We start from the raw sequence: 25817 nt of genomic DNA, 5'->3' as shown, positions 1-25817 counted from the left end.
CCACCTTGCCATGCTACCTGCTCACCTGCATTCTGTAGAAGTAGTAACGCATCATTCACGTCCCAGCAGGCCAAGTGCGCAGGAAAATGGGGCCAAAAAGTAGAAAACCATGACCGTAGAAGGCAATGGCACGTGACTGAGCTTTCTGGGTTGTGCGTCCTTGTGGTGATAAACACAGTCCTGAGCTGAACACCAGAATGAAAACGAACCGTCCTCCGTGCTGAAGTCGGAAGAGGTGTACTTGGCTCTCCACAGTGCCTGCCTGTTTGGGTGGTGATTACTGCAGGTCACAGGTGCTGTACAGGAGGAGGGCAGTGAACTCTGGAGCCAGGCTGGCTGGGTGCAAGTCCCAGCTCCATGGCCAGCTCTGTGATCTGGGACAATTCACCTATGTCCTCCGCCTCTCGATTTCCTCCTCTGTAAAATGGGGGTAATAGTCGCATCTATCTGAAAGGGCTATGTGAGAATTAAACGACCTTGTAAATGTAAGGGGCTGAGAACAGTATCTGTTCTTGGTGAGCAGAAGGATGACCAGGAGGTGACCAGCAAAATACCCCTTTCGAAGCCTCAATACTGTTCCGTAGTGAGCAAAGACACAGCTCCTCTACTGACGAAGCCATTAATAGTCGATCCTGGCAGGCAGAGGGCAGATTCCTTCGAATCAGAAATTTGAACTCTGGCCAACGACTGCTGTACTGATTGAGTAAATCTTAGGATTTGTTGTTAAGGGTAAAGTAGTCTACAAAAACAGAAACAGTCTGAAGGAGTTTGAGAGGGTGTGGGCTCAGCTGCAACCTCTCCTCCCAAGGCTGTTGGTCAACATCTCCAGCCCTGTGGAAAGACAGAAGCAGTGAAGAAAATGTCGGACAAACATTTGGTGTGTTTGTACACTTCTCCCAGAAATCCTAAATGCTTTGCATGTTTCAGCTAATAATTCATTAAAATGGATTATGCTGACCATTTTATAACCTACTTCACTGCTCTCCTGTCTAAATCCATCCCTTGGTGACAAATTTTTTACACTTGGCTCATTTTTTCAATTGTGTTTGCTGTCTTACCCCCATGTAAAGGATAAACGTGCATGTTTATGTTGATTTGACTGAGACAGCTAATGCTACATATGTCTCTGTTCCTTGAATGTTGACTTGTGATGGTGTCATTTAAGTCTCTGACTTCTTTTTCACCTTGAGTCAGCAAAATATTCCATGTTACTTTGAGCAAAACTTGCTCACTAGTGTTATGGAGGGTATAAAAGCAAATGGAATAAGTTTCCTGCCTTCAGGAGGATTGAAATCTCAAAGTCGGTATGACAGCATGGATGGGAGTCAGGTCAGTTTGCAGCTTTTAAAACATGTTGGAATCTTTCCTCTGCCACTTTTGATGGTGAGACCCTGAGCCAATCACTTCCACAAGCATCAGGCACTCCATCTATGACATGGAAGTAAAAAGAGCAATCTTGACAAAATTGTGATGACTACAGACATGTAGCTAACCTCTTATTTACCACCTCCCGATAGAAGATATTGTAACTCATCCCATTTGAGAGCTGGTGGTGATCACCCCATCCTGTGAGATTCAAGTATAATTATCTGGAATCCCCCATCTTCAGGTGAGGAAGACCCAGCAGCCCTCACAATGTCTTCTGGAAACTGGATTTTGTTTGAAGGGTGAACTGACTCCAAGTTTCTTCTGTTTTCACGTATTGTCCTTCCTACGTGTCTCCTGGGGTTTTTCCCTACCTCCCAATCTACATTAACCTGATGGTAACAGCCAGCTATGTTTTCTAGAATTCCCCTAAATTGACTCATGCCAAATACTGAATACAGTAGATTGGGAGGGTTCATTAAATCACGATAGAGCATCCTAAAGAAGGAAAGTAGACACCTTTGTTCTTAAAGGGTCTTCAGCCATCCCACCCTGGAGAAGGTTGCTGATTGTCTCTTCTCCTCAGGCAGTCTTGTTACTATGCATCACTTTTTTTTTTTTTTTTTTTTTTTTTTTTTTTTTTTTTTGAGATGAAGTCTCGCTCTGTCACTCAGGCTGGAGTGCAGTGTCATGATCTTGGCTCACTGCAACCTCCATCTCCCAGGTTCAAGTGATTCTCCTGCCTCAGCCTCCCGAGTAGCTGGACTACAGGTATGTGCCACCACACCCAGCTAATTTTTGTATTTTTGGTAGAGACAGGGTTTCACAATATTGGTCAGACTGGTCTCGAACTCTTGACCTCGTGATTCATCCACGTTGGCTTCCCAATGTGCTGGGATTACAGGCGTGAGTCACCGCACCCGGCCTGCATCACTTTTTATGCCTCGTCTTCATCCTTACAGCTTCTCCTTCCTAGGGGCCTCAACTCCCAACCCCGGAGGTAAGGGTCACAACTGTCCATCTTCATGGAACACAGCTTAGTTCCCCTTCTTCTCCTCCCCACCGTGCCCTATGGGCTGCTTTTCTACAACCAGAATGGAGACCCAGGGAGAGCTGCTAAACTAAGACAGTTCTCACCCCTGGGAGAAAAATCTACTTCCCAGTTCTCAGTCCTGCTAAACTATTGTTGAGATAAAGAAGAACCATGATAAATCCTATTGGCTAAGAGAAGAACGTTCTCCAGGTTGCCGTAGGATAAGAGAGGAGGTGACAGAATCTGCAGCCATTTGGTAGAATATGTGATATGTGAGTCATTCTGAGGAATACGTTAAAATTCTGTAGTCAGATCTTGGAAAATGATATTTCCAGTAGAGGGAATAATGTAACAAAAAACTCAGACAGAAAACAAATAAGTGTGTGTGGAGAAGAACAATAATGTGATGTGAATGAAGGGTTCGGTGTCATGAGTGAGAAATGGCTGACCGAAAGTAGGGAGATGCAGAGAGGAAAATACCACGGGAAGACTGAACATCATATTAAGTGATTTAGGTGATTCTGCCTGCAGTGCAAATATTTTGGGCTCTGAAGTGAAATCATCAAAAGGTTTACGTCTGTAATGGAGGATTGGTCTAGATAGCCTCTCGGATCCCACTCGGCTTTGAGATCCTTGATTCCGGGTCACACCTGCGGGTCTGGAGGGAAGTTCTGCAGGGTCATGAAGGAAGGATTCCAGGAGGCTGGAACACGAAGGACATTCAGGTGACCACATCAAGAGATCGAGTGGGGTAACAAGAGCCTGAACTAAAAGGAATGCAGTGTAAACATGAAGAAGAAAGAGGAAATGGGAAACTGATTAGAAACGATAAGTAGAGAAAAAGGGGAACGTGTGATTCCAAGGTTTAGAACAGTATTTGTAAGTTATAGTCCCACAACTTCTCGCATAAACAGGATCTAAGAGAGTCATTTTAAAAAGAAGAGCAAACTTCCAAGTTCCACTGAAAGACATCAGCATCTCTGTGGAGTGAATTGGGGAAAGAGAATGAAGAGGTCTGTTCAACTTTTAGACACACAAAATGTGAATTGAATTGCATGAGTGACACCAACAATGTGAAGATCTTTAGCAGGAGCTCTTTTTTCTCTTTTTGGCCTATGGTATTTAATCCTTCTATCATCATTATCGTCCTTTCTCTAATTTAATGTCTCTGAACCTTTATTCAAAAATCCACTATGTATGTGTAACATGTTTGTGAGATTATTACTAGACCCTCTAGGAGGTTTCATTAACCCGGTTTTCTCTTATTATAGCAATACCACACTATCTTGATAGTTCAGGTAAGTCCTCCACCGTTTTTTTCCAAGTTGTCTTAGCTCTTTTGGGTTCTTTAAATTTCCGGACACATTTTGGAATCCGCTAGTTCATTTCTACTGAAAAATAAATAAATAAATAAAATCATGCTGGGATTTTGATTGGAATTGCATTAAACCTCTGATCCTCAAGGGCAGAACCAATATCTTAACAGTATTGAGCCTGCTGATCCATGAACACAGTATATCACTTCATTTATTTAGCTCTTTAATTTATCTCAGCATCACGGCCTGCTTTTCAGTGTATAGATCTTACACATCTTTTCTCAGATTTAGTCTGAAGGATTTCATGTTTTGATGTGCTATAAAAAACATTGCTTGGTAAATTTCCATTTCCAATTATTTCTTTGCCAGTGTGTAAAGAAATAAATATTGCTTATGTGTTTAGCTTGTGTCTTGCAAACTTTCCAAACTCACTTATTAGTAAGTAATTTATTATTATTAGTTTTAGTGGCTTTTTGTGATTTCAGGAGATTTTCCACACAGGTGATCACGTCACCTGCAGATACAGATAGTTTTAAATCTTATTTTCTAATAAGCGTGCATTTTATATATTTCAACTTGCCTTCTTGCACTGACTAGACTCCAAAAAAATGCTGAAAAGCAGTGAGAAAAAAGTCATCAGGTGGGATGGTAAATACAGCCCTTGTTCTTCCATTTTGACCTGAAGCACCCAGTGTGAGCATTTTCTCATTTGATTTTTGTGAGGACTTTGTTTCCTTTTTATACTTTATTTTTTAAAAATACACTTTATCTTTTAGGCAGTTTCAGGTTCACAGAAAAATTGAGGGAAAGGTGCAGAGAGTCCTTCTATATGCCGCCTTCCCTTCCCCCACGTGCACAGCCTCCCCCACTAACAACACTCCTGCCCAGAAGGAGTATTTGCAATAATTGAAGAACCTACGTTGACATATTGTCACCCAGAGTCCACAGGTTACATGAGGGCTCCGTCTTGGTGCTGGTTCTATGGGTTTGAACAAATATGTCATGACATGTATCCACCGTGATAGCATCGTACAGAGCAGTTGCACTAAAATCCTAAAAATCTCCGTGTTTCACCTCATCATCTCTCCCTCTTCCCAACACCTGGGAACCACGGATATTTTCACTCCCTAGTCTGGCCTTTTTCGGAACGTCCTTTAGTTGGAAGCTTACAGTATTTCAGAATGTCCTTTAGTTGGAAGCTTACAGTATTTAGTCTTTTCCGATGGGCCTCTTTTGTGTAGCCGTGCATTTTTTAAGTTCCTACGTGTCTTTTCATGGCTTGACAGCTCACTTCCTTTCAGTGCTAAAGAATATTCCATTGTTTGGATGTATCACAGCTTATTTATCCACTCACCTAGTGAAGAACATTTTGGTTTCTTCGTTGCCTCCAAGTTTGCGCAATTATGAATAAAGCTGGAATAAAATGAGCAATTATGATTAAAGCTTCTATAAATGTCCATGTGCAGGTTTTTCTGTGAACACAAGTTTTCAACTCCTTTGGATAAATACCGAAGAGTGCAATTGCTGGATCACATATTAAGAGGATATCTCGTGCCCATCAATGATACACTGGATACACAAAATGTGGCATGTATATACCATGGAATACTATGTAACCATAAAGAAGAATGGGTTCCTGTCCTTTACAGGGACATGGATGAAGCTGGAAGCCATCATTCTCAGCAAACTAAAAGAGGAACAGAAAACCAAACACCACATGTTCTCACTCATAAGTGGGAGTTGAACAATGAGATCACATGGACACGGGGAGGGGAACGACACACACGGGGGCCTGTTGGGGGGTGGGGACAAGAGGAGGGAGAGCATTAGGACAAACACTTCATGCAAGCAGGGCTTAAACCCTAGATGATGGGTTGACAGGTGCAGAAAACCACCATGGCACATGTATACCTATGTAACAGACCTGCACATGTATCCAAGAACTTAAAGTAAAATTTAAAAATAAAAAATAGGGAGTAGAGTTTGGTAAGACAATGTGATAATTTTACAAACACAAAACATGTCATACCCACTTCCCCACCTCCCTCAAGTGCTTTCAACAGCATCCTATTGCTGTTATTAAGAGAATAAAGCATCTACCATCATCTCCCAGCCCCTGCCTGCCTTCCTTCATTCTTGTCTTGTGCCACCTTCTCCGGTGTTTACTTCCTTGAACGTGCCTGTTTCCTGCTGCAAGAGGCATTCTGCACGCACCCCCATCTCTGTTTAGACCGTGCTGTCCCTACACTCCACCCCCCTCAGCAATCAACCTCTACTTCTCTCCAGACTGCAAGGGGATCATACCTTCCAGAATGCATCGGTTTTCTACCTCTCATCCCAAGATACGCCAGATTCTTTTACAGCATAAATTTAGAGAATCCCGCTTCCCTTTCTTTGGTGCGCTTCTCTCAATTCTTCATCAGAAACCCATTAGAGTGATTGTCACATTAGTGCCCATTCTCCCCATCAGGCCGCAGGTTCGTGAGAGCAGGGGCCACGGTCATGTTGGTGAATCACGGTATTCTCAGTGACTATCCATGTGCTTAGAAAGTATTTGCTGAATGAGTAAATGGGTCTGCAGTTCCAACCAAAGCTAGAAGCTTGACTTTGGAAGAATGAAAGTAGATAACATCTCCAAAGCAGACCCCATAGCATGAGAAAAGAAGGGAAGAAGGGAAGAATGGAGGCAGAGCTGAAGGATGAATATCGGCACAGGAGTAGGTGAGAGTTCCAGAAATGCTGGGTTTTCACGTGTTTTTATTTACTTCCTATCTGTGTTTCCATCTCTGTGTAGCGTGACTCTCACATCCCTCTCAATTTCTACATTTCTTTACTGACAGGGACAGAGGTGGTGCATTGGACACACTACTGACCAGCATACTCTCTCGGACTTGCAAGAAAATGTAGAGAAAACAATGTAGAAATGATATCTCAGAAGAAAAAAATATCAAAAATATGAGAATAAATGTGGGAAAAAAAATCAATGTTGAAAGACAACTTCTCAACATATTTAGGTATCTCTGGGACCTAAAATGTCATCAGGACTCCCCACACTTCTTTTTTTTTACATTGCTCTGTGTGTGTGTGTGTGTGTGTGTGTGTGTGTATTCAACAGAAATCTACAAAAAAAAAAAAATGCTATTGCTAGAATAATGCTACTACAGGGGAGAAAAATGTAATCTTTTCTTCCACCCATCTTAGCTTCATTGGCTGGGGTTCCTATAACAAAAGACAGATGAACCCCCAAAAAAGCAAACGGAGGCTTATTAGCATGTGTATTTCATATATACATGGGAGATACACAGGGAATGAGGGAATCTCAAAGAGACAGCTCAGACCTTTCTTTTATATAACATCTTCAACAAGGATAATAATGTTTATAGAAGTGCCAAGACAAAGTAAAAGGACTTTGGGTCATTGGGGGCAACAAATTGTGGGAAGGCCAATAAATGATAGATTTTTGTGTAAACTCCTCTGGTGCTGTTTCCTGAATGATAAGAGTCTGAAGTTGTGTACAGAGATTGACCTGCGTCCTTTCTGGCAGAGAGGGGAGAAAGGGCACCTTTGTCTTTGTATAATATGATTATGTTGTATGCTTTTCAGAAAATAGAGGGAAGGCCAGAGTGCTTCTTAATTGCCTTCAGCTCAAAATATTTTAGCATGGCGTGTTGTATTCTCTGCACTGTTCCTGCTGCAGATATCTCCAAAGGCATCAGTCGCATCCACAGCACTACTTGTGGGGAAATATTGAGCAGAACTGGAACCAAATGTATAATTCAGCCCCACAGAGTCTCTGAGCCACAGGACAGAGTGAACTGCCCGGGAGTCAAAGCAGACACTGAACAGCTGACATTCTAAGAGTCTCCTTCCAGTAGATCGGCACAGAAACTCAAGTTCTTTTCACAGATTTGTCTGTGTTTCTTTTGTGGAAAAAAACATAACCCTGTAGCTAAAATGTCTACTTCACAGTGCACGAAAACATCTAGAGCCTTAGCCAGAAGCAGCACAGACCCAGGCAGCCTGGTAATGTCTGGCGGGGGCAGCCCACAAAATCCATCAGCATGTGGCCCTGCGAGCCGCCACCAGTAACATATGCTTACATGCTAATGATTGTCAGGCTCATTTAGAACAAATTTGCATCCATCAAAGTCAAACAGCGAGCAGAGCAGCACATTTTCCTGTGTGTCAGTGGCCCCTGAGATACCAGGGAGAACTTGAATTGCCTGACCCCTTCAACTTCCAAGCATCCCAGAGGGAAAATGCAGACCCCAGGAAAGGACTGTGCTGGAAACCATTTGTTCTTACAGATGTCCGGAGTAGTCTTGTGACTGACCCAAAGACTCCCCTCTGAGGGTGGGAGAGACCTAGGTTAGGGGAGGGTGAACCGTGCTGCCTTGTAAGACCTTCCTTCTAAGGGAGGGTGGGGGAAACCCAGAATAGGTGGAGGTGAGCCATGCTGGCAGGACCTTCCTTCTAAGGGAGGGTGGGGAGACCTAGGGTACGTGGAGGTGAGCCATACTGGCAGGAGCTTCCCTCTAAGGGAGGGTGGGGGAGACCTAGGGTAGGTGGAGGTGAGCCATGCTGGCAGGACCTTCCTTCTAAGGGAGGGTGGGGAGACCTAGGGTACGTGGAGGTGAGCCATGCCAGCAAGACCTTCCTGCTAAGGGAAGGTGCGGAGACCTAGGGTAGGTGGAGGTGAGCCATACTGGCAGGACCTTCCTTCTAAGGGAGGGTGGGAGAGACCTAGAATAGGTGGAGGTGAGCCATGCTGGCAGGACCTTCCTTCTAAGGGAGGGTGGGGAGACCTAGGGTACATGGAGGTGAGCCATGCCAGCAAGACCTTCCTGCTAAGGGAAGGTGGGGAGACCTAGGGTAGGTGGAGGTGAGCCATACTGGCAGGACCTTCCTTCTAAGGGAGGGTGGGGGAGACCTAGAATAGGTGGAGGTGAGCCATGCTGGCAGGAGCTTCCCTCTAAGGGAGGGTGGGGGAGACCTAGAATAGGTGGAGGTGAGCCATGCTGGCAGGAGCTTCCCTCTAAGGGAGGGTGGGGGAGACCTAGGGTAGGTGGAGGTGAGCCGTGCGGGTAGGATCTTCCTTCTAAGGGAGGATGAAGTGTGCTTTGCTAGACTCTACACTTGAGTCTCAGCTTGGCCGACCCAGATGGGAGCAACTCACTTCTATCCTATGATTCTGGGTGTCCTCATCTGTCATGGAAGGTTTGGTTAAATGAGCTTAAAGTCACTCCAGTTGCAAAGCTGTGTGACTTGTAGATACATGCCAGTGCGAATGACTCACTTCACTTTTACAAGTTGCACAGATAGCCAGGCTTCCCCTTGTATCAGTCAGGAGGTCCCAGAAGACTTTGTCACAGGCAAAGAGGTGATTAAAAGGAGTCACTGACGGGATTCTTTGGAGATCGGTGGGCAGGGCCCAAGGGAAGTGAGAATAGCTCTCCCCAGATCATGGGCAACGGATGCCTGGGGAGGGGCTGCTAACGTGGACAGGCATGAGTAAGAGAGGACTGAGGACAGTTCCTCTCCCTCCTCCACCTTCTACCTGCTGCCAGCAATGAATCCAACCAGCAGCCCTAGGCCAGGCCAGGCTCCCAGAGTCAGAGCCAGGAAGAAGCCAGGCACATAGAGAAGCCACTGGTCCCCACCAACACCAAGGATGCAGTAAGAATTTTGATGGAAATATTTAAAAACTCATTCAACAACTTCCTATCTCCCCAACCAGCCTCTACATTTGATTCCACCTTTTCCGACTCCTGAGCCATCCTCAGGGGTGTCACAGGGGTGGGGCTGCCTGCTCTGCCCAGGGCCTGGGACCCTCCAACCTTCGGAGGTCTGGAGTCCCCTCTCCCCTCCCTGGCAGCAACTGTCTTCTCTGCTGTCAAATTATCACTTCCATCCTCCCACAACACATGAGAATTTAAGACGGGATTTTGGTGGGGACACAGCTAAACCATATCAAAGGGGGGACCTGGGGCTTCCTCATGGGGCTCTGGCATGAGCTTGGGTGACACAGGTTATAAGACCCCATCTGCTTCAGGTTTAATTGCATACCCCAATATTCCCAGGTTGTAGTCCTAACCAAGGACCTCAGAATGTGTCTGTATGTGGAGATAGGCCTTTTAAAGAGGTGATGAAGGTAACGAAGTCATTAGAACTGATGCCCTTGTAAGAAGAGATCAGGACACAGACATCTATTGAGGGACAACCGCACGAGGACACAAGAGAAGATGCCATCTGACAGTCAAGGAGAGATGCCTTAGGAGGAGCCAGTCCTGAACTCACCTTGACCTTGGACCTCCAGACTCCAGAACTATGAGAAATACATCTCTGTCTTTTCACAAAACTGCCTGTGGCAGCCCAACCAGAGCCATGCGCCATCTTTAGTTCTCAGAAATTCCACTTGTTTTTATACTCCTGGATTTTAGGAGGCCCCTGGATGACCAGCATGTGGCTAAAGTTAGAGAAGGAGTTACCTGTGTAAGAGAGCCCCACACATCTCTGAGCGGACACCATACAGCCCATGAGATATTGGGTGTAGTATCATCCTCTCTTCCCTAGGATATTAAGAACAATATCACAGGAGAGGTGTACAGCCACAGCCCCTGCGTTACTGGGAGCAATAGCATCTTCTCCCCCTCTCAATATAAGGAACAATATCCCAGGGTGGGGGTACATCCCCTGTGATATTGGGCGTAATGTCATCGTCTCTCAATGCGGATATTAAGCATAGTGTCACAGGGGGTGTATACCTTCTTCGCTATCGGGAATAATATCCTCTCCCCTCAGGACTGCATGCAAAATATCGAAGGGGTTTTACAACTCGTGCGATATGGGCAGCAATATCATCCTCTCCCCACCTAGATGTTAGGAACTCTATCACAGGCGGCCGTACATTTCTTGCGATATTGGGAGTCATATCATCCTCTCCCATCATGGATATTAAGAACAATATTACAATGGAGGTGTACACCCACGGCCATATTGAGAGTATTATGCTCTCCCCTTCGGGATATTAGGAACAATATCGCAGGAGGTGTGTACAACCCCTGCGATATTGAGAGTAATATCATCCTCTCCTCCTGAATATAAGAAACAATATCACAGGAGGATGTACACCCCCTGTGATATTGGGAGTCATATCATTTTCTCTCCCTCTGGATATTCGGAACAATATCACAGTGGGTGTGTACACCCTCTGCGATTTTGCCACTAGTGTCATCGTCTCCCTCCCAGGATATAGGGAACCATATCACAAGGAGGTGTACACCCCCTGCGATATTGGGAGTGATATCGTCCTCTCCCTCCCTGGATATTAGGAACAATATCACTAGGGAGTGTACACCTCCTGCAATATGGAGACTAATATCATCCTCTCGCCCCCTGGATATTAGGAACCATATCATAGGGGTGGTGTACACCCCCTCTGAAATCAGAAGAAATATCATCCTCTCCACCTTTGGATGTTAGGGACAATATCACGGGGGAGGTCTATGCCCCCTGTGATATTGGGAGTCGTATCATCCTCTCCCACCCAGGATATAAGGAACAAGACGACCGAAGTGATGTACACCCACTGCCATAGTTTCAATAATGTCATCCTCTACCCCCTGGCTGTTAGGAATCACATCATAGAGGGGTGTACACTTTCTTCAATATTGGGAGTGATATCATCCTCTCCCCGCAGGATATCAGGAACAAGTCTATTAATTATTAATATTAATAAATATAAGAAAAATTAAGAGTAATCATCGATATTAATAATCACAGTAAAGATAGTAAAATACTAGTTAAAAATGTTAATGATTAGCATTAATCAATAGTAATATCACTATTAATAAAATGATGATATCAGCAATTAATGTTACTTAATTCAATACTAAGTGATGCTGGTAATAAGAATTAACATTAACAATTATTTTAAGCATGCATAATCGTATATTTAAAATAATTATCCATAATAATGGTATCCTATCAATAGTATCATTGATAATTAATATCGATCATAGATGTTTAATAATTAATCATATTACTCCTAATACCGCAGGGGGTGTACAACTACACCTGTGATGTTGTTCCTAATATCCAGGGACAGAGAGCATGGGATGTTGTTCCTAATTATCAAGGAGAGGAGAGTGTAATATTACTCCCAATATGGCAGGGTGTATACATCCCCCCCAAGGCATTGTTCTTGCCATTCAAAACGAGAGAGAGTGACATGACCCCAGATATCGAAGAAAGTGCAAACCCACGTATGATATTCTTTCTAATATCCAGAAAGGAAGAAGAGGATAGTAATCCTCATATGGCAGGAGGGGTACACTCACTCTGATATTTTTCCAAATATGCCGGGGGGAAAGAGGATAATTGCATTCTCAATATCGCACCAAGGGTTATACACCCCGTGTGAGATGGTCCTTCATGTTTCAAGGCGGGAGGGATGATATTATGACATATATGGCAGAAAGCGTACACTCCCCAGGGATATTGTTCCCATGATCCTGGAGGGAAGGGGATGATATTACTTTAAATATTACAGAAGGTGTACACGCCCCCAGTGATATTGTTTCTAATTTCCACGTGGGAGAGGAAGATATGACACCCAATAATGCAGGGAGTAGAAACAATACTGGGATATTCTTCTTAACGTTCAGGGAGGAAGAGGATGATATTACTCCCAATACAGACGGGTGTACACCCTCTGACGGTGTACACACTGAGGGTATACAACCATCTGTGAAAGAGTTCATAATTTCCAGAGGGGGAGATGATATTACTCACAATATCATAAACAGGCTGTGAGTCCACCATGGCCCCTAACAGCCAGCGGGAGGAGAAGGGGTGGCTATTAGTCCCCACCTTGTGGGGGGTGCCTCACCCCCCTGCGAGGTGACTCCTAATAGCCAGAGGGGGAGAGGGGGTGGTGATTAGTCCCCATCTCGCGGGGGGTGCCTCACTGCCCTGCGATGTGGCTCTTAATATCCAGGGGGGAGAGGGGGTGGCTGTTAGTCCTCACATCGTGGGGGCGGTCCTAAAATAAAATACATGTTAACTATTTAAAGGTGTGAATTTTATTACATATAGAAAAATGTGTGTTTAGCGTACAAATGTGTGCATTTATGTCAAATACATGAAAACACATAATCCAGGTGTTTCCGTTCATACCACTGTAGAGACTTTTCAGTTTCTTTTCATACAACTGCCCAACTGGGGCCCAGAACCAACACCCACCAGCTGTGTCACTGCATCTGTTGTTTTACTGTCACACACCGGCCCTACCCCACAAAAAAAAAGGAAAAAAAAAGCCATGGCACGTAATTAAAAACTAATTTTACAACATTATTAGAGATGACTTGTGGTCGTCTTTGAAGAGATTGCAGCATGTGAAGAATTTCAAATACAACTATGTTCTGGGTCTCCTGATCTAAGGACCTGTCCACACTGGTGGCTTTAGCAGTGCTTCATGCAAACTTCCAGAAGGCATGTGTGTCATGTCTAAGAGCAAACTAGAGTTCACGCCTCAGCACTGTGTGCCTCCTCTTTCTTCCGTCCCACAGGCACCATCTTCTCCCAGGGAGCTGGTGCTGTGCTCTGAGGCTCTGTCCCACCAGTCCCTGCCAAGTCCCTGGTGCCATTGTGGAGAACCAGTCTCCGTCTGTCAAAGTGTGTTGTGCAGAAAACAACTCATCCAAATCTGTTTAAAAACCACACATTTGCGACGCCTATAGGCCTCAGAAGGTGGAGGCAGACAGGTAAAAGCAGCTGCCATGGGGGCTGAAGATCAAGCCGGTCTGTCTGGCGACTGATGGGCACTGTCGGCAGTGAGCCACTGTACATTTAGCGAGGCTGTCTGGCCCCTCACCTCTGCCAAGCCTCCACCCATCGAGTCTGGCCTGGATTCTCACACGCCTGTACAGCCTTCATCTGGTTCATAACTCAGCTCACAAAGGGCCCCATACAAAGGCCCCCGTACCGCGGCAAGGATGGCGGTAGTCACGTCTGTGGCCGTTTATCCTCTCTGCATCTAGCTCCTCTTCCTGAGGCAACAGCACCTCTGAAGTCACAGTCTGGCCTCCCAACTCTCCCCCGTCCAGGGCTTCTTGGCATGTTGCTCTGCTGCACACACCTCAGCAAATACTGCTGATTAGCCAGAATCACCCAGAAATCTCTTAACCTCGATTCTGACTGCTTTTATAATTTGTAATATTTGTACTTCTGGTGTGATTTGAGGAACAACACATTTTAAAATTAGAGAAGATGTGGTTTTTATTCTCTCCTTTCTACTTGCAACCTTGAAAATTCAAGTAGCAGCAAGGGTTTGTTGAAAGTAACTTCCACCAAATAGAACCTATTACAAATGTACTACAGAGTGTCAAATAACCACATAGATGTAAAATAGACATGCAGACACAGATATCAAATCCAATGGTTAAACCAAACTGAGAAATGCTTGCCAGTTTGATAGGACTTCTGAAACTTGACAAAAATGTTGACTAAGGGATACAAGATGCTATGAGATGAGTGAAATGTTTGGCCTAGAACCACAGGCTCTCTCCTCTTTACAGCAGAAAATCCATAAGGAAGTCAAATCTAAAAGAACCAGGTACCATTGAACGGCATAATCAGTTGTCCTTCCCATCCCTGGGCCAGCTGCGGTGAGTACAGCCAGTCGTTCACCAACATCCATCATCCATCCTGCAGGCCATGGCTACACTTTACTCCCAGGCTCCCTGCCATTATGTAGATTAGGTAAATCATGGCCACTCTCGCCTTAATCCTACCCCCGCCAGCGTGGCAATCACTCAGTCCCAACCACAGCAAGGACAGCCGTGTCCGTGGGAACACAGAGCAGGGGTCTGAAAGGAACCTGGATCTCTGAATACCTCATGGAGCAGTCACCAGCCTGGAACATCCTCCCTGACAGGTTTGCAAGAGAGAAAAACTCCTTGGTTCCTCAAGCTACAATACTGCAGAGTCTCAGGTCACAGCATCCTTACCTACCCTCGTCAGGAACCGTTCATGCTCATCAAGATATGAGAACAAAACTGGAGTGGCACAGTCACACACACCCAGAACGCAGACCACCTGCTGCTCACATTCATCGTATTAACACCAAAAAGCCACCGTGGTGGATATCCTGGATGTGGACACTCGGCGGCTTTTTGCTGGAGATGCGGTTTGTGCATTTATCGCATGACCATCTTGGCATCAGGAGCTGCTGCGCAGATGGCAGCTGTGCACGTCACAGGGAGTCTCACTCGCTGGACTCTCAGCCAGCTCCCACTATCAGTGCCCGCAGAGTCCTCTCCTCTGGGAGAACGTGCTTAGACGCCACAGTGTCCTGTGGATCCACACAACCGCGCTGTCCTCCCTGGCCACTGTGCCTCTCCACTGTGTCCACACAGGCCTCCCTGTCGTCTGTGCTTATCGCGGCTCCAATAGTCCTCCCTGTCTACCTGTTGGGGCTCGGATAGGCCTCCTTGTCCGCCTGCGAGGCCCGTGCACTGCAAGATTACACCATTCCAAGGCTGCTCGATGAGGCTTCACACAGGGACATTGTATTTCATTCACTGCTAGGTTCTACACTGACTTTTATGACCCCAGGGAAGGACTAAGACTTAAATAGAACAGGGGCTAGGTGATACAAACCGCCGCTGTAATCAGCACATAACAAGACCAGGCCACAGGAAGGAAGAAGCAGCCCTCGGCCACAGCCTGTTACACAAGTCGCTGACATCTCTGTCCAACATGGATAAAAAGACCTTCTTTCCTCCGAAGTCTAAAGCAACATATCCCCCCATCTGACAGTAATTCTGTTGTACATTTAACTTCATCTTGCTCTTCTAAGTGACTGTTCACGGTCTTAACACCTGTACAAGAATTTCTCAGTTGCTGAACCACTGTTAGTTATTCAGCAGATAAAATGGCAGCAGATTGTACCCCAGGAAGAAACACACCCAGTCACGGGCGCAGAACGGGACATCAACACAAACCGTTTCCCAGAAAAAAACGCATCTCTGCTTTAGGACGTACCATCCCCGGTCTCCATGAGCTCGACGTTGCCATACTTGTGCGCTGTCCGGGACCCCGTGGAACCCTGTGGTCGCTCCATCTGTATGGAGTGCTCTGAGGTGTACGTGGTTACGTCAGGAGGTGCAGAATGATTTTCTGTAAAGAAGCACATCATGAGTGTTTCTGGTGGTTGTGGCATTTGCTCTGCAGGTTGAGCAAGCCATAACTTAGGAAGAGACCGGAGCCCGGGCGCTCACCCTGGGGGTGCCGTGAGAAGCCAAAGCCGATCTCAGCCATGTCTGCCACACACATCCGGCACAAAGGGGGACCCCAGCATAACTCATGTTGCCGAAAATGGAGCAGAGTTCGGTGAAACCTCAATTTCCTAACAGGAGCCACGTCAGCGGCATTTTAACTAGAATAACGTTAGACCGGCAATGGCAGGGCGCCAGGAAGCGTGTGTGTGTTCATGGAAGGGTCCCGTTTCCTGTCGGCCACCGTCCACACAGCCCAGGGCTTTACTCACGCTTTGGAGCCCAGGGCCTGGAATTGGAAACCCAGCTCTGGAAACTTCTGGGGATTTGGGGATGTCCCTTAAGCTCTCCGTGCCTCAGTTTCTTCATCAAATGGGAACAGTAATGGCTATGACCATGTAGGGTCCGGGGTGGGGTTTGGCCAGTGTGACTATGTTGTGACTGGACTCCTTAGAACACTCACGCACACGCACGATCACAGATGCTAAGTTCTCGTTCACAGGCTTCTGATTATCTCAGAAGGTCAAATGCATATCTGACTTTTTAATTCTCTTGTTTTGCCACACAAAATATTTCTCCTCTTCAAGTTTCATTATTTTGTCATGGCTTTTCCAAAAGACTCCCAAACTTATAGAAAATTTCCAGATAGTCTAGGAGGATTATCTTTGTGCCCAATTAGAAATTACCGGAACGCGATCACCCGAGAGTTACATTTGGGTCACACTGAGCCCTGAGGTACATGAGTTAGGAGCCCCTCATAGTTTGGATAAATTCTTTGTACTAAAACTTCCTCCAGTATTGAAAGGGTAAACCCACAAAGGGAGGCCCAAGTGCAGTGATTCATTTATTCAAAAGTACGTGTTTTCCTTGGTAAGATTCTGTGTATTTTCTTAAAATTGAATGAAATCCGAGGATACAAATGCTTCCACCAAGAGGCAGAGGTGGTGTCTGGCCTCCCCGTTCACGTCTGGCAGAGCCACTATCCTGCGATCCAATATACACATGGAATTTTATTATGGAAAAATATGTAGCAGTCACACATTTCTGTTCAATGTTTAGCCTACTGTGATTTCAGGTAGGGTTATTAATTCACATAAACGAGTGTATATGTTCCTGAAACTGTCAAACTGAAGTTTAATACTGCTGTGCATTTGAGTACTACTTTGCAAACTTTTAGAGAGTATTTGTTTTCTCCTTTATACTCACAACAGTTGAGAGAGAAAAATTATTTTTTTCAATTTTTTTTCCCTCACTCAAAGCCTAAAGCAAGGACAAAGGACTTCAAGATCCCAGCAGCAGTTATTGGGAAAAGTGAGACAGACCCAGCTCTCCTGACAGCAAACTCCTGTTCCAGACAGAAAACAGCTGACGCTTTCAGTGTCAGTGAGCACCGAAGGGGCTGGGACCCAAGTCAATCCGAAACGCCTCTGGGTGTCAAGGAGTCAGTGATCTAGAAGTGAACATTCTGGGGTTCTGGGGTGTCTGTCGGCTGGCTGATCACACGTGACGTCCACCTGCTTCCCACTGACGGTTTTGCAGAGATCAGGCTTTCCTGTGGTAGCTGGTGCCAGGAGGGTCTGAGCCTGTGGCTCGTGCTCTGTTATCGGCGACTTGGTTCACAGTCGTCTCCGGTTACTGCTTTAATAGAGACACACACCAAATCCTATTCAACCCAAGTCCCATACTTGATGGAAAACATTTTCTCCTGAACCATTCAAAGGCAGAGCGACGCGAGGCTCATCATGGCTCCCCTACGCGTGGGCTCTACCTCTAGTAATTCTCACTTCACTCCTTTTCCACGGCATCTTCAAACGTTGTAGGGCAGTGATCCTAACTTCGTTCTTTTTCTAACACAGAGGATCTCCCTTGTCATAGAACCTACACAAAACAGTGCGCCACGCCCAAGAAATCTGAACACCTGTGGCAGACAGCAGCGTAAAGCAGCCGTGGTTAAAGCCCTCGTTTCCATCAATGACTCCCGTGGTCAGGAGGAGCACACTTTAAAACCCTGTCCTATTGACTGGGACTGTTAAGGTTTCACAAAGGAGCATAAGTGAGAAGAAAAGATGGGAGTGGATATGGCTGCAGGATTCCCCAGTAGAAAGGCCCCTGGAATTCCAGTTGTGGGAGGGACCTGGGCATGAGAAGCAGTAAAGGAGCTTCCAGAAACAATCCAACCAAAGCACCCCAGGGGCCAGAGGGGCTCTGCGCTCTTTCCACCAAGGGATTCCACCGCCATGATGCAAACAGGAAAACCTGCACCCACAAAGGCATTTAGACAACAGGCACAGAAAGACACTGTGAAGCGTGCTCACCTATGTGGGTTTGGGCCATGACCTCCACCAGCCTGTGGGCAGCCCCGCTGCCCCTGCTCTGCATGGAGGACGAGGAGGTCGAGGAGGAGGAGGAGGTGGAGGAGGTGGAGGACGTGGTGGAGCCATGGATGGCCTGACTGATCCAGTGCTCCATGTTGATGCAACCCTGGCTGGAGGTCGGGGTGCCTTGGGAGTCCCCCTGCACTGAGTGTTCGTCTTCTGAGCCAGGAGAGGTATCTTTGTAAGAAGAAAAACGATTTGCTATGTATTGCAGCAGAAACATGCACCACAATCTCAGTCCCTCAAACACAGATTTACTTCACGCAAGTCTGAACAGTTGTTCAATGACTTTTTGCTGTAGACACTGTTGAGAATTTAAACCACTTTTCAGACAATGAACCATTTAACTTTAGCATGATGAATTTTGCTTCCAAAACACTTTAAACAAACATGCTATAAGATGATTGATACTGTCATCTCAAAGGTGCACTGACACATTTCCTCTACACAGTAGTTTGGGAAGAAACCAAGTGTTTTCTTGTGTCAGTCAGAAAGTGAGAGGGCAAGGGGAGGCGGAGGGCCTGTGTGGCTCTCAGGAGTCTCAGTGTGACTATGTTTACCCCTTGTTAGTCCTGAGATGCTCTTCTGGGCTCTGATTTATTTCTACATTGGTGTATGTGTTACATACTCATGCAGGTGATTTCTCCGTCTGTGTGTTAGTTACCATACAGCTGATTTATTTGTATGTCCGTGTGTTAGATGCCCATGCAGCTGATTTATTTCCACATCGGTGTGTTAGATGCCCATGCAGCTGATTTATTTCTACATCAGTGTGTTAGATACCCATGCAAGTGATTTCTGCGTCACTGTGTTCGATACCCATGAGGGTGATGGATTTTCTACGTCTGTGTGTTCAATACGAATGCAGCTCTCTAAGGATCAAGACGCTGATGATGGTAACAGGAGAGAAAGCAGAATATGCCTCACATGGAGCGGCCCCTCCACCTCCCCATTTTCCTCCGGGGCACACGACAAACCCTCATGTCACATTTTACACTCTCATCTACTCACTTTTACAGAATTCGTCTCTTATACATTCTCATTATTGATTTTTCTATCTACAAATGGAGTATCTTGGATTATGATAAAATACATCCATTTTTTCACTCTAATTCAGGAGAACATTTTTCATTTAATAACTTTTCATGCAGTACCAAGGTTTTTGGGAATAAATTGCTGGTGTATTTGTTAAACTTCAACCTAAGAATGACACTCAGAATCCTACTTACAGGTGAGTGATGGGAGGTGCTGGCTCACGTGAGCAGCTCCAGATCATTGGGTGAGAGGAGGAGTCACAGCAAATAAGCTTAAAACACAGGTTTGCTTCTTAAAAGACACTAATAGCAAACAATATTCACACTTATTACCACTGTCACATGACTTATGCTGTCTGGGAATTTTTTTTTAAAGTTTACTTGTTAGACAAGCAATGATATTAGGAGCCTGAAAATTCTCTATCACCTTGCTTTTTTTTCTTTTGAGACAGAGTCTTGCTCTGTTGCCCAGGGTGGAGTGCAGTGGCATGATCTCAGCTCACAGTAACCTCTCACTCCCAGGCTCAAGCGATTCTCCTGCCTCAGCCTCCCAAGTAGCTGAGATTACAGGCACGTGCCACCATGCCTGGCTCATTTTTGTATTTGTAGCAGAAACAGGGTTTCACCATGTTGGCCAGGCTTGTCTCAATCTCCTGACCTCGTGACCCGCCTGCCTCGGCCTCCCAAACCGCTGGGATTACAGGCGTGAGCCACTGCGCCTGGCCCACCCTGCCTTTTAAGAAAACTTACACAATTTATATCAAAGTAAAAGTAAAACTGACACAGCCTTGAGACTTTTGAGAAAGGTACACAACCAGGTGTCCATATGGCGCACAACCATCTCCCCAGAACGTCTTCTCACAACCCTTTCCAATCTTTCATTCCTCACTCCCACCTACCTTTTCCAAGAAACCTGCAGAATAATGTGATATAGACACTCGACAGAATAGCAGCAAACCAAGCAAGCAGCATATGAAATGCAAGCAGCATGACCAGTGATGACTAGAATTACACAGCATGGGGACAGGAAGTCAAGTTGATTTAACATTCAAAAGTGAATTAATGTCATACACAATATAGAATTACGGAGTAGAACCGCAAGTTGGCCTTAAGAGACATAGAAAAGTACTGACAAATTCAAGAGAATGAAACTCAACAAACCAGGAATAGAAGGCAATTTCCTCAACCTGTTAAAGTACATTCGTGAGAAGCCACAGCTAACGTTGTATTCAATGGTAAACAATAGAATGCATTTTCCCTAAGATGGAGAACAAGACAAAGATGTCCCCTCTTGCCACTATTATTCAACATTATCTGGTAGGTTCTAGCTGGAGAAACAATTTAACAAATTTAGTAGTAAAGACATTCCGATTAGAAAGGAATAAAAGTGTCTTTATTCATAGATGACAAGACCTTGAGATGTAGAAAATGGCAAGAAATACACCAAAAATGTTTGCATTACTAAAACAAAGTTTGATGAGGTCACAGAAGATAAAGATATACATACACTAGCAATAAACAACCTGAAAATAAAATTAAGAAAATCGTTCCATTCACAATAGCATCAAAAGCATGAAATACTCAGCTGAACTTCTAACAAAAAGGTGCACAATGACAACTATAAAACATTACTGAGAGAAATTAAAGATCCAAATAAATGGAAACTAAATAAATGGAGGCAGATTCATGATCGTGAATTGGAAAACTCAGCATTATCAAGACAATTCTTCCCAAACTGTTCCATTAATTCAAGGCACTGCCTAATAAAATCCCAGAAGGCTGTGTGTGAAATGGAAAACTTATTCTCAATTTTATCTGGAAATACAAAGGACCTACAATAGCCAAAATCATTTTGAAAAAGGAAAACAAAGTTGGAGGACTTCACTATCTGATTGCAAAACTTAACATAAAGTCATGGTTATCAAGGCAGTGGTATTAGCACAAAAATAGACACGTACATCAAAGGAACAGAATTAAACTCAGAAATAAAGCCTTATATTTATGGTTAATTTATTTTTGACAAAGGTCTCAAGACAATTCAGTAAGAGACAGGTAGTTTGTTTTTTCAACAAATGTTGCAGGGGCAACTGGGTACCCACACACCAAAAAGAAAAAGCGTGGGAAAAAAAATCCCCCAAACCAAACCAAAACAAATAAAAATCCCACTTAGATCCCTACTGCACACACAAAAATTAACTCCAAATGGATCACAGACCTAAAGGAAAGAACAGTAAGACCATGAGACTTCTAAAACTTCCAATAACACAATCCATAAAAATTAGTAACATGGACTTCATTAAAATAGAAAACTGAAGTTTTAAAAGATGATTATCTCCCTATAGCTAATGTAACAAATTACCTTGATCTTAGGGGCTTATAACAAGACACGAATCTATTATCCTACTGATGGAGAAGTCAGAAGTGTAAAATCTAAGTGTCAGCAGAACTACGTTCCTTCTGGAGGCGTCAAAGGAAAATCCATTTCTTTACCTTTCCCAACTTCTAGAGGCCACCTGTGTCCCTGACTCCTGGCCCCTCTTCATCTTTAAAGGGCATCACTCCAGTCTCCAGTTCTTTTCTCTTGTAAGAACCTTCTTGATTACAGTGGGTCTACCTACTTAAACCAGGATAATGGTCCCATCTCAAGATCTTAAATTAATCAGCTGCAAAATCCCTTTTGCCACTTCAGGCAACAGGTTCATAAGTTCTGTGGAATAGGACCTGAGTATCTTGGGGGAAAGGCTTTGTTCTGTCTGCTACATAATAGTTTGTTCTTTCACTGAGAAACGTTACATCTGTAAAAGTCTTATATTCAGATTGTATAAGGCACCTATAACCCATAAGACGACAACCAACCCATTTAAAACGTGAGCAAAAAACCTGAACATTTTACCAATATATACAAATGGCTATGGATAGGAATTAGCACATTAAAAGCTAATAAGCACATTAAAAATGCTTAGCATCATTCATTGTTGCAAAGTAAATACACAATGATATACCATTTCACATCAATTAGAATGGTAAAAATCAAAACATCAACAATAACTATCGGTGGTGATGATGTGGAGAAACTGGGATGCGCATATGCTGCTGGTGGAAGTGTGAAATGGTGCAGTTATTTTGTAAATAATTTGGCAGTTTTTAAAAAGCTAAACCTAAACTTACAATAAGACTCAATCATGCTACTTGGCATCCACTTAAGATAAAGGAAATTATATGCATACACAAAGATATGTACCTAAATGTCGACAGCAGCTGAATACTGGAAACAATGAATAACCAACTGGTAAATGAATAAACAGAATGTATCATATCTATCAAATAGAATATGAATAAATATTAAGGAATAAACTACCGATGCATGGTACAGCAAGGACTTCAAAACAGGTAAAGGAGGCATAGAGAAGCATGTACAATTTATGATTTTATATCATAAAATTGTAAGATCATTAAAAAACAAAAGCCATAAAATCATAGAGTAAAATATTCTATGATTTTATATTCTACAAAATGTAGAGCGCACTGTTATGATTTCTAGGGTTCTTTTTCATAGAGCTAACCTTTCATCTGATATCGTTTGCAATCAGCCAAGTACATTCTTTAGCACGTTTATAGTGTAGTTCTGCTGATAACACATTCTCTCAGCTTTCATGTTTGGGAATGTGTTGTTTCACCCGTTTATAAAGGAGATTTTCCCTGGATATGAGTTGACAGGCCTTTCTCCTGCTTTTAGTGCTTTAAAAAATGTCTTTCCATGGTCTTCTGGTCTCCACTGTGTCTTCACAGAAGTCACGCGTTGTTCAAATGCTTCTCTGGTGTGTCACGTGTCTTTTTCTTCTGAGTCCTTTCGGGATCTCCTCTTCATCTTGGGATTTCAGTACTTTGGCTATCATGAACGTGGATGTGATTCTTGTTATACTTGTTCTGCTTGGAATTCACTGAACTTCTCAGGGCTGGACACAGGTGGTTTGACATCAATCTGAGAAAATGTGGACTCCTTTTTTCAAAGGTTCCTGCTCTTCTCTCTCTTTTCCTTCTTGTATTACAAGTATATTGACGTATCACAGGAGCTTGAGGTTCTGTTGGCTTTTCTTTCATTTTGTTTCTCTGGGCTTCACTTTGGTTAATTCCTTTTCATCTTCCTTCTCCAACCTGTTAAGCCCATCAGCGCCATTTCATCTCAGTGTCATATTTTCCAGCTTTACAGTGATGTCTCATGTATACCCTATATATGTACACCATCTCCTATCATCGACATTGCCTACCAGACTGGTACATTTGTCACAACTGATACTTCTATGGCGAAACATCATTACCACTCCAACTCCATCATTCACATCAGGGTTCATTCTTCGTGTTGTACAATATATGGGTCTGGACAAATGCATAATATGTATCCACCATTACAGTATCATACAGAGATCACATGATATTAAAAATTCTCCTGCTCTGCCTATTCATCCCTGCCTCCCCCTGGCAACCACTGATCTTCTTACAGTCTCCATAGTCTTGCCTTTTCCAGGATGTTGTAAAGCTGGAATCATACAACAACCTTTTCAGATTGCTTCTTTCACTTAGCAATATGCCCTTTAAGTTTCATCCGTGTCTTTTTATGGATAGCTCATTTATTTTCAGCCTCAAATAATATCCCATTGTCTGGATGTACCACAGCTCACTTATACATTCACCTACTGAGGGGCATTGTGGTTGCTTCCAAGTTTTGGCAACTATGAATAAGGCTGCTCTAAATATCTACGTGCAGGCTTTGTGTGTAGACATAAGTTTTCAACTGCTTTGAGCAAATGCCAAGGAATCTAATTGCTTTATCATATGGTGAGAGTATATTTAGTTTTGTAAGAAACCACCAATCTGTCTTCCTAAAGGCCGTTCTATTTTGCATTAAGACCAGCAATGATTGAGAGACAATTCCCACAGCTCCACGTCTTCACAGGCTTTGGTGTTGATAGTGTTCTGGATTCTGGCGTAGTGATATCTTACTGTTGCTTTAATCTGCATTTCTCTATGACACATGATGTGAAGCATGATTTCATACGTCGATTTGCCATCTCTATATCTTCTTAGATGAGGCATCTGTTAGTCTTTGACCCACTAATGTGATGAATTACGTTAATTGGCTTTTCAATGTTAAACCAGCTTTGGATATGTGACATTCCATGTGGTTTTAGTGCACAATTTTTGTTAGATTTAATTTGCTAATATTTTATTGAAGATTACTGCATCTATGTTCATGAGAGATGTTCTGTAGTTTTCTTGTAATATTTTGTTATTAAAATGGTATTTGATATTAAAATGATGCTGGCTCTATAGAATGAGTTAAGAAGCATTCCTCAGCTTCTATGTTCTGAAAGAGATTGTAGATAATTGGTATAATTTCTTCTTAGATATTTGGTAGAATTCACCAGTGAACCCATCTGGGCCTGGCACTTCCTGTTTTGAAAGGTTATTAACCACTGATTCAATTTAACAGATAAAGGCCTATACAGATCGTTTCTTCCTGTTCAAATTTTGGCAGATTCTGTCTTTAAAGAAATTGGTTCATTTCATCCACGTTATCAAATTTGTGGCCATAGAGTTGTTCATAATTTTTATTATCCTTTTAATGTCCATGGGATCTGTAGTTATGTCCCTTATTTCATTTCTGATATTGGTAATTTATCTGCTGTATTTTATTTTTTCTTGTTAGAGGCTTACAGATTTTCTCTCAAAGAACCAGCTTTTGATTTCATTGATTTTTCTCTACTGATATTCTGTTTTCAATGTATTGATTTCTGCTCTTTCATTATTTGTCTCCTGCTCAGAATTTAATTGGATGTTCTTTTTCTAGTTTTCGAAGGTGGAAGCTGATTGATTTTAGATCTTGTTTTTTTTAATGTATGCATTTAAAATCTATAAATTTCCCTAAAAACATTACTGTCATTGCAGCTCACAAATTTTTAACAAGTTTTCATTTTCATTTACTTCAAAAATTCGAAGAAATCTTCAGATTTCTTCCTTGAGCAATGTATTATGTATAAGTGTATTTTTTAATATCCTAATATATTTTCTCGTCATCTATTATTGATTTCTACTTTACTGTGGTTGAGAACATACTTGTTTGATTCCTATTTTTTTAAATTTGTTAAGGTGTGTTTTATGGACCACAACATGGTATTGTCTTGGTGAATGTTGTGTATTCTGTTGTTGTTGGAGGAAATAGTCTATAAATGTCAGTTATATACAGTTGACTGAGGATGCCGATTTCAATTTTGTCCTTACTGATTTTCTGGCTACCGAATTGGTCCATTTCTGATAAAGGGGTATTAACGTCTCCAACTATAATAGTGGGTTAATTACTTCTCCTGGAAGTGTATCAGTTTTTGTTTTGGCATTCTGATGCTTTGTTAGCAAAAATA

At 43.5% G+C, this 25817-nt stretch overlaps 1 protein-coding gene across 5 annotated transcripts in view; it reads right to left on the bottom strand.

The window, feature by feature from the left end:
* Positions 1–244: 244 nt before the first annotated feature.
* LOC139357949 (disco-interacting protein 2 homolog C-like) overlaps positions 245–25817 on the bottom strand; it is a 50139-nt gene continuing 24566 nt past the window's right edge. For 3 of the 5 annotated variants that reach the window (XR_011612034.1, XR_011612033.1, XM_071077149.1), the window contains 4 exons: positions 18308–18544; positions 15760–15894; positions 5069–5127; positions 245–3786 (listed from right to left, as the gene is read on the bottom strand). Coding sequence is in view for 3 of the 5 variants with exons in the window: in XM_071077149.1 (XP_070933250.1) it covers positions 5069–5127; positions 15760–15894; positions 18308–18544 (431 nt within the window). In the remaining 2 variants the exon portion in view is untranslated. The remainder of the gene's footprint in view (positions 3787–5068; positions 5128–15759; positions 15895–18307; positions 18545–25817) is intronic. The other 2 variants (XM_071077150.1, XM_071077151.1) reach the window with 2 other exon arrangements.

Source organism: Macaca nemestrina, chromosome 13, assembly GCF_043159975.1.
Source record: "Macaca nemestrina isolate mMacNem1 chromosome 13, mMacNem.hap1, whole genome shotgun sequence".
NCBI classification, from domain to species: domain Eukaryota; kingdom Metazoa; phylum Chordata; class Mammalia; order Primates; family Cercopithecidae; genus Macaca; species Macaca nemestrina.
Note: the sequence above shows the minus strand (reverse complement) of the source record. Positions and strands in the feature narration are given on the sequence as shown.